Source organism: Chionomys nivalis, chromosome 8 (genome assembly GCF_950005125.1).
Source record: "Chionomys nivalis chromosome 8, mChiNiv1.1, whole genome shotgun sequence".
In the NCBI taxonomy this organism is placed as follows: domain Eukaryota; kingdom Metazoa; phylum Chordata; class Mammalia; order Rodentia; family Cricetidae; genus Chionomys; species Chionomys nivalis.
Genome location: NC_080093.1, coordinates 28,650,685 through 28,663,047, shown reverse-complemented (window position 1 = coordinate 28,663,047; position 12,363 = coordinate 28,650,685). Strand labels below are relative to the sequence as shown.

Below are 12,363 nucleotides of genomic sequence, written 5' to 3'. Positions count from 1 at the left end.
ATAATGGGCTGAGCCTTCCCCATCAATCACTAATTAAGAAAATGCCTACTGGCTTGCCTATAGCCTGATCTTACGGAGGCATTTTCTCAACAAAGGCTTCCTCCTCTGTTGATGACTATACCTTAGGTCAAGCTGACATTAAAGTAGTCAGTACAACATTTCCTCGACTTTAGAAGCCAAACACACTAACAATAATTTCAGCTTGGGCCGGGCGGTGGTGGCGCACGCCTTTAATCCCAGCACTCGGGAGGCAGAGGCAGGAGGATCTTTGTGAGTTCGAGGCCAGCCTGGTCTACAAGAGCTAGTTCCAGGACAGGCACCAAAAAAACTACAGAGAAACCCTGTCTCGAAAAAATCAAAAAAAAAAAAAAATAATAATAATAATAATTTCAGCTTGGCTTTCTCTTTGTGTCCCTAGGAAATACACTTCTTATTTCTGTTTGCCTTTGAACATTGTATCATAATTCTGAACCATACGTTTCTACGGTGATTTTAAGAATGGCAACGAGTTCTGGGAACAAGCTGAAGCAAGTCATGCTGAGATCAATGGGAAATGGAAAGGTAATTAAATATCGTTAGACTTTTCTCAGCCAGGCTATAAATGTCCCCTGGGTTTATACTTTAGGGAAATAAATGGGAAAAACAGGGATTAAACAAATAAACAGGATAAAAAACACTATGTAGCCTTCATTGGCCTGTAATTCACAACATAGACCATGTTGGTCTTAAACTCACAGAGCTCCATCTACCTCTGCTTCTTGAATGCTATGACTACAGGTGCCACCATGCCCAGCAGGGATAAACTTCTTGAGTTTTTTTACATTTAGCATCTAACTATCCCAAGGAAGTAGAAAGACCAGTGGTGACTTTGTTAAATTAGGCAAAGTTTTCATGTCAAAATTTATGATTATTCTGCTCACACATGGCTTCTGTGGATAGTTCTGATATAAAATAAAAACATCTAAATTGAAGCACCATGTTTCACTTTCAGAGCGTCCTGTGTAACTTGGGAGGCTTGGCTTGAAACATTTATATTTTTTGCATAGTTCCACCTAGAACATTCTCCTTTGAACTTAGGAACCTGAGTTCAGGAGAGGCACTCCTCCTTAAGGAAGCCCAAGGAGCAGCAGGGAAAGGTTCACATGGTGGAAAAACCTAGGTTCAGACCACAAATGGTCACCAAATTTCTAGGTGTGTAAATGAGGGCACCTTGGACTTCTGGGCATACCCCTGCAGTAGAGTCTAAGTGCCCAGTCAATTTAGCAGGATACATAGTAATACATGATAAGTAGGATACATAGAAATGGTAATTTGCTTTTGGAGGTGGGCGTGACACAGTTGCTAACAAGAGGGAACAAAGCCCCTTACCTGTTAGGTTGGAAGGAGACTTGGTCATAACCTGTGAGCTCACACAGGTCCTTCTCAAGCTCTTGGAAAAGCTGCTGGTATCCCTGGGCTTGGTCCAGAGGCACAAACGGGTGGATGTTAGCAAATTCTTTCCACGTGATGGGCTGAAGAGCAAGAAGAGGAACATAAGCATATGTACACTGTAAAAGTAACAGTGATTTTAATGATGATGATGACCAACACCAAGAATGGCATCAAGCAGCCAGGGACTACCAAGGCACTCAGAATGTGCATCTGGTTTCTCTGCACAAACTAATGAAAGAAGAACTATTACTATCTACACTGTACAAGTGCGACGTAGAAGACACAAAGAAAGCTCAGACAGAAACACTATTCTACCTATCCAGGAGCAGAAAGGTCCCAGAACAGACGTACATCCATGAAGCAGTGAGTTTAGCCAAACTCTTACATGTGCCCACATGCATACATGTTATTGTCTTTTTATTGAGCAGAACCAGTCATGGACAGAAATGAAAACAGGAAAGGCCCTTCCTAACACAATCTGAAATCAGTTCCTTTGTGTAAAACGTTTTTCAACATCAGAATAATCCAAGAAATAAAAAGAAAAAATACGCTAACTCTACTGGAACAATCTTGGCCTTATAAAGATGAGCATCACTCACAACCCCATGTTAATCAAATAAACTTAAACCTCAGATCTCACCCTTCTGACACTGTGAGTGGATTTCTAGAGAGAGGTATTTGTGTGTGTGTGTGTGTGTGTGTGTGTGTGTGTGTGTGTGTGTTTGGTTTTTGAACTCAAGGTCTTGCCTTTGCTTTCCAAGTGCTGGGATTACAGGCACGCAACTGACAAAAGTTTACTGTAGCCTTTTAATTTTTTTTCTGTTGTTGTAACTAAGAAGCAAACCACAGCCGATGGATACCTGGCAAGTGTTCTAGCACTGAGCCAACCTCCAGCCCACGCTAACATTCTTAAGTCTACCTCTGAGGCTAGCTACAAACTGAAAAAAAAGAGAGGTTTTTAAAACCCCAGATTTAGAAACTAGTCACCTATTTTAATTTAAAAGAAAAATTAATTTTACAGAGTTTGCAAGACAACTCAGTGATGAAGTTGCCTGATGACCTGACTTTGATCCCTGGAACCCACACAGTGAAGGAAAGAACCATTGTGTACTGTGGCTTTCACACACACAATAAACAAACCCATAAAAGATACTAACAGTGATAATAATTTTATACTGCTGGGCATGGTAGACATGTCTGTAGATTCAGACACTTGGGACACTGATCTGGGGCCACTGCTTTAATCACTGGCTTTAAAACTATCCTGGGGTAAAACTTTGATGATAAGAATAAATTTTATCCATAATTTTTTTTGGTTGCTTTGTTTTTTGAGGCAGAATTTCTCTGTCCTGAAACTCAATTTTTAGACCAGGTTAGCCCTCAACTCAGAGATCTGCCTGCCTCTGCCTCCTGAGTGCTGGGATTAAGGGCATGTACCACCACATCTTGCTTTATCCATAAATATAACTAATGAAGTTGTGAGAACTATCAGGGCTCTGCCAATTGCAGAATGGCAAAGTAAAGGATCTTAAAGCACACAGTCACAGTTCAGGTAGGCTTTTTTTTTTTCATCCACTTCTGTACAAACTGGAAATCTGTCCCTAAGTACCGCTTCGTAGACGAGACCTACTTTCTGTGAGTTTGCCCCTAAGTACCCACTTCGTAGACGAGACCTACTTACTGTGATTTATCCCTAAGTACCCACTTCGTAGACGAGACCTACTTACTGTGAGTTTACCCCTAAGTACCCACTTCGTAGACGAGACCTACTTACTGTGAGTTTGCCCCTAAGTACCCACTTCGTAGATGAGACCTACTTACTGTGAGTTTGCCCCTAAATACCCACTTCGTAGACGAGACCTACTTACTATGATTTATCCCTAAGTACCCACTTAGTAGACGAGACCTACTTACTGTGAGTTCGGAGGAGCTATTGAGCTTCATTGTGCAGGATCCCTTGAAGAAGCAGATCCAAGACGCATCACATTAGTGATTTTCTACAGCCCATCTATCAACCCTCCCACCTCCCGCCAGGTACTGCTTCTTCCCCCTTGCATTGCATTAGATACTACGTTGCACAGGAGGAAGTGAGAAGAAAGACCACAAGCAGCTACCAATGGAATCATGCTGTGAACAAGGGAGATGTCTTTGTTCTCTAGTTTCTTCATGTACCGGACAAGATTGGTTTCCGAGTGATAGCTGTGAACACAAAACACAAGGTCAGAGCCATTGAATTAGAGTCCTGCTGATCCTCATCCACAGTAAGAAAGCAGTGCTAACTCCAAAGCCATGTTAACTGCATGTCAGAGGGAAGCACGGAGATTCTGGTGGACCTTAGTGCATACCTGAGCTTAAAGAAGCTACCTTTAAGAAGGCGGGAACACTGGGAAGAAGAGTTCCTGAGATGAGCTTCAGCCTAACAAGGACATCTGCAAATTCCCCTCCCTATCCCAGGACAGTAGAAATCGGCCAGAAGACAAGGTAAGCTTGACTCACATCAGAGATGGGCTATGTCTGGTACTAGTGAGCCTGGCTGAGCAGCAATAAAAACTCGGGACCTGTAATGGTCAGCTCTCCCAAGCTCTTTGGTTCATTGCCAGGACACAAAATGCAGAATCTTTGGAAGTCACACAAACCTGTTGAACACCTGATGTGTGAGAAATGGGCTGGTTCTCTTGAATGAAGACCCCAGGATCCCTCTCCTCTCCTCTCCCATGCTTTCAGCTACCAATTCCTACAAGAGAGATCGAGGAAACTGAAGGACAGGGGTAAGGCTGAAAGCTTCCAGGCTAGATTAAAAATTCAAAAGACAAATGTATCGAGACATTCACATAATAATCAAACTAATTAAACACTTAGAAGAAAATAAAGAGACAGATATACAGGATTTTATATATGAATGTATGTAATATGATTTAGCAATAGTTTCCTGTTCTTTGTTATTATTTGTTTGAGACAAGGCCTCACTGTGTAGTCCTGGCTGGCCTAGAACTTGCTATGTAAATATGCTATCCCTGAACTCACAGAGGTCCACCTGCTCTACCTCCCAAATGCTGGGTTTAAACGTATGCATTGTGCCACTATGTCTAGCCCTAACAATGATTTCTTAAGCACTATACCAAAAGCATGGGTAGCAAAAGAAAAAAATGATAACTCGCATGACATAGGGACACCTAGGTCTTTGTGCTCACAAATATGTACTAGAAGAAGCTGGAATGCTAAGCACATAGGGTTGGTCCTTCAGAGAAGGAATGTAAAACCTGCTTTCTGCTAGGAAGGCTGGGCAGATGGACTTTCGTGTGCTATCTTCAATATCTTCATAGTTGGAGACTTTTCCAGCCCTGTACTCTCTTCAAGATCCTTACTGTGAATTTGTTATTCTCAATCAATCATAAACAAATTGGTTTCTCTCAGCCAAACTCTAGAAACACTCTTTATGGACTTTACAAAGAGTTTCTATATAGTTACATGTGATTTGTATTTAGCTTGATGTGTTCCTCAAGGAGATTTATGTGTGCTTTGTTGTATACTCAGGATTGAGTTAATCATCACCAGAATAATTTTCACCAAATTGTGCTGTGCCTTAATGCTCCTAAAATAAACCACCTAGGATCAGACTCCCAAAGTTTGAACCAAACTGGCAATACAATAGCTGAGTCGTGTTGAGTCAAAGTGCCTTCTTGCTGCCCTCAGCTCTTCTCTCTGCTGGCATGAAGGTCACAGAGATCACTGCAGACTTCTATTGCATTAAAATTAAAAAAAAAATTGAGGAGCTGAGTTCGTAGCTAAATTGGTAGAATGCTCCTGAAGTATGAATGAGAGCTGCATTGCATCCACAGAACAGCACAGACTGGACGTGTGGCACTCACCATAATCCTAGTGCAAGGGAGGTAGAGACAAGAAGATGAACAGGTCAGTCTTTATGAAGAGAGACAGATGACTCAGTGGTTAAGAGCACTAATTGCTTTCCCAGAGTACCCCGGTTCAGTTCCCAGCACCCACATAGTGGCTCACAATTCTCTGTCACTCTCATTCCAGGGAATCTGACACCCTCTTCTGAGCACATATATTCATACAGGCAAAGAACTCATACATGTAAAATAAAACTAAATAAATCTAAAAATAAAGTTGATCAATGGTTGGTTACACTAGACCTTGTCTCAACAACAACGACAACAAATTAAAATAAGTAAATGAGAACACTTGCATTGTGGGTATTACTCATGACCTGATCACTTGCCTTGCGTAAGCAAGGCCCAAGTTAAAAACCTAGTACATTCTACTAAAAGAACAGCAATCAAGAGCTGTAAATTAAGGGCTCTAGCTCAGTAGTCAAGTCCTTACTTGTCCAGTGTGTGTGAGGTCCTGAGTTCGATCACTAGCACAATGAAAGAAATAAGCAAAAATAAAAAATATATTTTCATCAGTAATATTATCCATAGAGCCAAGAAGCTGCTCAAATAACGGGAGAAAATGTAAGCAAATCAAAGAATTTTATATCTACAACATCTAATTAAATGTGTGGCCTGTTCCTCTTTTTGTTAATGGGATAGGTGTCGGTTTGTTTTTGTTAACTTGACCCAAACTAAAGTCACTTGGAAAAGGGACTCTCAACTGAAGAATTGGTTCCATCAGATTAGCAAGCCTGTGGAGCACTTTCTTGATTAAGGACTGATGGGAGAGTAGAGGGAGTTTGCCACACTGGGCAAGAGGGCCTGGATTGTGTGAGAAAGTGAGCCAGTAAGCAGCCTTCCTTCATGCTTTCCACCCGTGTTCCTGCCCTGACTCCTCTGCATGATGTACCACGCCTGCCTGCCCCTACGTTGTGTTTGGTCAGAGAACACTATCAGAGCAACAGAAAACAAATGGAAACATACAATCATCTCGAGTCTTGTATTAACAACTCCAGAAATGTCTCTCAAATGCATACAGATCAACGACCTTAAGGAAAATCAGTCCAGGGCTCTCCAGGGGAAGGCATTTACTTGGTCCTATTCAATTGATAAAATTCAACATTGGGGGAGCATTGTGAAGCTTATTGGTAGTTTATGCTCTGTATCTGGGGCTGACTAAATGCACTGTGGGAGGAATTTCAAGCTTCTGTAATAAAAGCTTCCTTTCATTGGTTCACTCAACAGATATTCACTAAAGTCACAGCCATGCAACAAGTCATGGAGAAAGCATAGAGTGCTCTGGGTAGATCTCGCCAGAGGTCTAGGGAGCCATTGACTTCTCTCTCTTCAAGCCTATGGGAGGGTAACCCCGCACCTTGCTCACCCCTGATAGTTCACGCTGTGGAACCCACTCAGCCATGCAGAAGTGACTTGGTGCTGCAGGACTGTCTCTCCTTTTTATGACCTTCTACTTTTTATGACTTCTTCCCCAGGAGAGAGAGGACGTCTGCACCCACCCTCCTCTTTCAGATCTTAGTGTAGGAAACTTATCTAAGCTCCGGTGAGAAACTGATCCATTCTGCTCAGTTTCCTCATGGACCAGGCTGGGTTTATATGTCTGGCTCCTCACTGGTCTATACACTTAGTAGAGGCGGAGACCATGTCCAATTTGTCATCATAATAATCTCACGGCATAGCCAATAACCTGGCATATATTACATCCTTGAAAATTACTCTTTAGGGGCTGGAGAGATGGCTCAGTGGTTAAGAGCATTGCCTGCTCTTCCAAAGGTCCTGAGTTCAATTCCCGGTAACCACATGGTGGCTCACAACCATCTGTAATGAGGTCTGGTGCCCTCTTCTGGCCTGCACACATACACACAGACAGAATATTGTATACATAATAAATAAATAAATATTTTAAAAAAAGAAAATTACTCTTTAAATGAGTTAGTACAGTAAATTTCTCAGAATACAATGTCACAAATCTTTGTACTGAAGTCAGGGTGCCGCATCACTAATAATCCACGTAGCCTGGATGCACTGGCCTGCCTAAAGTCTGCTAACGGTGACTTTTAGCTATCAGCAGTCACAGGAAAAAGGGGACAGGCAAACCATAATCTGAACAGCAGACTGGCCACTGCCACCCTTGAGCCTGTTCTCACTCCGATTCAGGCCCACAGAAGGCAGAGTTGAGCCCTTCTTGACACCACGTCTTTACTTACTGCGGATGACTCACAGCCAAAGATCCACAGTAAATCATCCAGATCCTTCTCGGTGACCGTTTCATCCAGAGAGATGCCGAGCTACAGAAACAAAAAGCAAAAGGAAATCATCCGCTCCCATCTCCAGACCACTGGGGTGGGGGTGGGGGGATGGACGATGACGACGGGGCAGGACTCTACGAGATACCAAGCAAAGCGGGGGTGGGGGGGTGGGGGGAGTCCTGGTCAAACTCCTCGGGCACTCTAGAACACCAGGTACTGTTAGGACCATGCTGATCTTTAAGGGAAAGTGACTAAATCAGTCTCCAACTTGACAAGCCACCTGTAGAACTAACAGTCTGATGACTTTAGGATGCTCCCATAGGAACTAGCGTGGGAAGTTTTTCATCCTTTTATTCATTTTGTTATCTAACTTAGAGCCTTATTTATGAACAGTCCCAAACACAAAACCATTCTTGAGAAAAGCTGAGGACAATTTATTCTTTGAAAAAGTCACAGTACAACAAGTTGGAAATTTAAAACATTACAAAAAAATAGACTCCAAATCCCAATGTTTGTTAAACAAAATAGAAGGCATTTCACGAGAGAATCCACGAAAGCACAAAGAACTGGTTAAAAATGGTGTGTTACTTACTGTGCCATCTTCAAAGAGTCGAAAGTTGATCTGCCTCTGAGCTGCTCTGCCCAATACCTCCTTCACTGAACAGCCACACTGAACCTTCAAGGTGTCAAAGAACAGGTCGTGCTGGAGTTGATGACCGGCTCGTTTGAGACCTAGACAAGACAGGGAACACACTCATCTCTAACAGGGCTCTGAGCCACAGCCACTAAATCCCAGACATCAGGAGGTGACCCCTACTGTAGGTTGTTCCTCTCCTGGCCAGGATATTGGTGGCTGTTTTAAAAGGGTATTAAATGAATTTATTAATGTGTTATTAAAAAAAGTCATAAAACACATATCAAACAAGGGAAGAAAAACTACCAGCCAATCAGCTAGAAATAAGTTTTGATGTATATATTAGAAATGGCTGTAATGTGTGTGTGTGAGAGAGAGAGAAACAGAGAGAGTGTGTGTTTGCTTGTCTATAGAACAGTTCCCCATATAATTAGTCAATAACTATCTAGTAAGTAGTGAAATGTATGGATGTACCATTATGTAATTATGTGTTCCGAGCATTTAATCTGTTTCCAAGACTGGACAATTTATTTTTTATTTTTTTTTTTTTTTTGGTTTTTTGAGACAGGGTTTCTCTGTGGTTTTGGAGCCTGTCCTGGAACTAGCTCTTGTAGACCAGGCTGGTCTCGAACTCACAGAGATCCGCCTGCCTCTGCCTCCCAAGTGCTGGGATTAAAGGCGTGCGCCACCACCGCCCGGCGACTGGACAATTTATTGTAAACAAGGTTTCAAGGGACAATCTTTTCACCCATATCTGATTACTTCCTTTAGATAAATTTCTAATAATAGTGTAGCTGGATCAAATTGTAGTCACAATTTTTAAGTTGGTTTTTGGCTGTTGTTTTGACAGTTAAAAGTTGTTAGTCAAATGCACTTCTGTGTGTGTGTGTGTGTGTGTGTGCAATGTGTGCACGTGGAGGCCAGAGGTCAACACTGTCTTCTTCAGTCCCTTTCTACCCTTTTTTTGGTTGTTGTTGTTTTTGACACAGGGTCGAACTCAATCTGAAGCGCATCACTTCAGTTAAAGTAGTGGGCTAATAAATACCAGGGATCATTAGTCAATATTTCTCCGCTGTGGAGGATTATGGCACAATCTGGCCACACCCCAGCTTTTAAAGAGGGGTCTGAGGATCTGAACTCTGAAGGGACACTAGCCCACTCGAGCATGTGGCTCTGGCAGGCCTTGCCCTTCTCCTCATCCCCTACTCCTTGCTAAAAACTATCATATTGCATTCCTAAGGCTACTCCCCGAGGTCTATTCCCTTATTTAGCCAATTCTTCCTCCTGAGGCTGACTATCAAGGTCCAGTTATCAAAGTATTAAAATCCAGCAATCAGAAGTCCTCTTTGGCTTACCTAATTAACATGTCCAATTAAAATTAAGCACTTCATCTTAATGGGATGTTCCCCCTTTTACCTTTATAAGCTGCCAATTTCCTATGTGCCATGTCTGTCTCCTCTCTATTGAGAGGCAGTCCTTTGTCCTCTGGGAAAACTCCTGCCCCCTTTCCCTTTTTCCCTTCCCATTTCTCACTCTTCCTCATCCCCTGTCTTGGTCTTTTATCCCTGCCCTTTGTCCCTCTAGGGCAAATAATCCCCTTTGTGCTGAGAACTTGGTCTGAGAACTTGATCTTGGGGGTGTCTTGAGCCAACTTCAAGGTTCCCCACAAATTTAAGGCCTTGTGTTTGTGATACCTTCTTCCCCACATCTTATAAATTTTTGATACACAATGTTGGATTGTCATCCATAAAAAGCTACACCAATAGGGTATTAACATTTCTTAATTTTTACCAATGAAAAGGGAAAAGGGCTGAGAGTCTAATTCAGTGGTAAACATGCCTAGGGTCCTGAACTTCATCCCTAGAACCATACAAAAACTAAAAATTAAAAACAATAAAGCAGTATGCATGGATGGTACGTGTCTGCACATGCAAGGCACAGGCAGGGGATCATGAGTTCAAAGGTTATCTTCAGCTACATCATAAGTTTGAGGCTGTCTGACCTACATGAGATTTTGTCAAGAACCCAACAAAAAGATAAAATAGTTCCTGGATTAATAATCAGGTTGAAATTATATGAGACCACTGGTCATTTATTTGTATACTTATCTATTTCTAAATTAGATAATGACTTTTGCTCATTTTCTCATAAAATAATGTTCATTGTGTCTTTGTATTTGGGGCGAGAAAGATAAAGAACTTCATCTATTACAAATATGAACACTGAGTGTGGTGACACACGAGTACTCAGGAGGCAGAGACAGAGGGATGACCACGACTCAAGGTCTGTTTGGTTTACAGGTGAATTGCAGGCCAGCCAGAGCTACACAGTGAGACCCTGTCTAAGAAAAAGAAAAGAATAAGAGTATGTCATCCTGTCATAGATGTTGAAGATATTGTCCTCTTTCTTATCTGACCTGTTTGTATTCGGTGTTGGACACACCCCCATCTTCATGCCCTTAGTCACACGTATCAATCTTGTTACCCTGGGAACACAACTGACTCACCTTCAGACAAAATCAGTGTGGCATTGTGAACCCTTTTAGCGATGTGCTTCAGCCCATGGGAACCATGGTAAATGGCAAACATGGCAGCCATGTTGGCTAAGAGGGCCTGAAACAAGAAAGAGCATTTCCGGAATCAACAATATTCCACAATGAGTAGGAAGACGGGTAGTGGGAGGGAGGAATGACTGAGGTACGATGTCCAAAATAAAGAAAAACAAGCCCAAATGACTTAATATCCTGCATTCTCTGTGACAGCCGAGGACCATTAGAGAGCCTGAGGGAAAACAGTGATGAAGTCATCATCCTAACCCTCATAAAGGGGTCTCACTGGCACAACAGGACCATGTCAGTCATGAGGGGAAAGCAGACTACCGTCAGCACCGCCAGGCAGTATCTACTGTTGGGAGACAGTAGAGTCATAATGACCTCAGTGAGGAAAATGTGAGATTTGGGGGTTTTATGCACAATTAAGCATTTCTTCAAGAATCAAAACAACAAGCAATTTTCAAACACTCAAAATCTCCAAGAAAAGAATTCTTCTGAAACTATAGAGTAATTAACTTCAGTAACCAAGGGATCAGGGAGGGGAGACGGCTCAAGGGGTAAAGCACTCACACCAAGTAAAAGGGCCTGTGTTTGGATCCCTAGAACCCACATGAAAACAGACACGAAGTGCGACACCTGAGCACAGGGGGTGTCCCCTGTTTCAAAGAAAAGTAAGAGAAGTGTGGGGAGGCACAAAACATGGTGACAGTTTTTATATCGGTTAGGCCACAAGTTTCTAGAAAGGTTTAAAATATAATGCATTAACAGACTTTCAGAGATTTAAAAAAAAAAATAGCCACGCTCTATCAGTGATGCAAATCTGAGAGAAATTCAGGGTGGACCACACGATGCTAACTGGGAAAATGCAGGCCTAAGAAAAACAACAGTTGATACAGCAGTAATAGACAATACACAGAGAGAGTGGAGGGGAAAGCCCAGGAAAGGACAGCCACGTCTTAGCACAAGAGCAATGGCAGCCTTGCAAAGACTCTGGCGTGCTGTGAGCGATCGTAGAACAGGTCAGGAAAAGGAACACTCAAATAAAAAACTAGACAGTCAGCAAATGAAAAGACAAAAATTGGGGAAGACAGACCGTGGTCATCCCCAGAGCAAATATGATTTTCTTTCATATATATACATATGCGTATGTGTGTGTGTGTGTATGTGTGTGTATAAACACCATTTTCATACTGCTGAAAATACACATAAAAATGATGACATGAGCTATATACAAACTAAAGGAAATGAAGATGAAGCAGCCACAAAGCTTTGTTTGTTGTAGACAGCCCGGTACATGATTTTCAAACTTTGGAGAGAAAGGACCAGTAAGACGGCTCAGTAGGTAAAAGAACTGCCGTGCAAGCCTAACGACATGAGTTTGATTTCCAGATTCTACGGAGTAAGGGGAGAACTGATTCATGCAAGTTATCCTCTGACCTCCACAAGTGTGCCATGGCACACTTGCACCTATACCCGCCATGTGATCAATCACGTGCATACATACATAAAATCTGATTTTAAAAATATAGGTACTGGGAAGATGGTTCAGCAGTTAAGAGCGCTGGGTATGCTTCCAGAAGACCAGAG

General features: G+C 42.2%; 1 protein-coding gene across 1 annotated transcript in view; it reads right to left on the bottom strand.

The window, feature by feature from the left end:
• Gldc (glycine decarboxylase) overlaps positions 1-12,363 on the bottom strand; it is a 78,486-nt gene that overhangs the window by 31,685 nt on the left and 34,438 nt on the right. The window contains exons 9-15 of the mRNA XM_057779871.1: positions 10,732-10,837; positions 8,184-8,323; positions 7,550-7,630; positions 4,068-4,165; positions 3,546-3,630; positions 3,346-3,387; positions 1,369-1,511 (exon numbers count right to left, since the gene is read on the bottom strand). Coding sequence (XP_057635854.1) covers positions 1,369-1,511; positions 3,346-3,387; positions 3,546-3,630; positions 4,068-4,165; positions 7,550-7,630; positions 8,184-8,323; positions 10,732-10,837 — 695 coding nt within the window. The remainder of the gene's footprint in view (positions 1-1,368; positions 1,512-3,345; positions 3,388-3,545; positions 3,631-4,067; positions 4,166-7,549; positions 7,631-8,183; positions 8,324-10,731; positions 10,838-12,363) is intronic.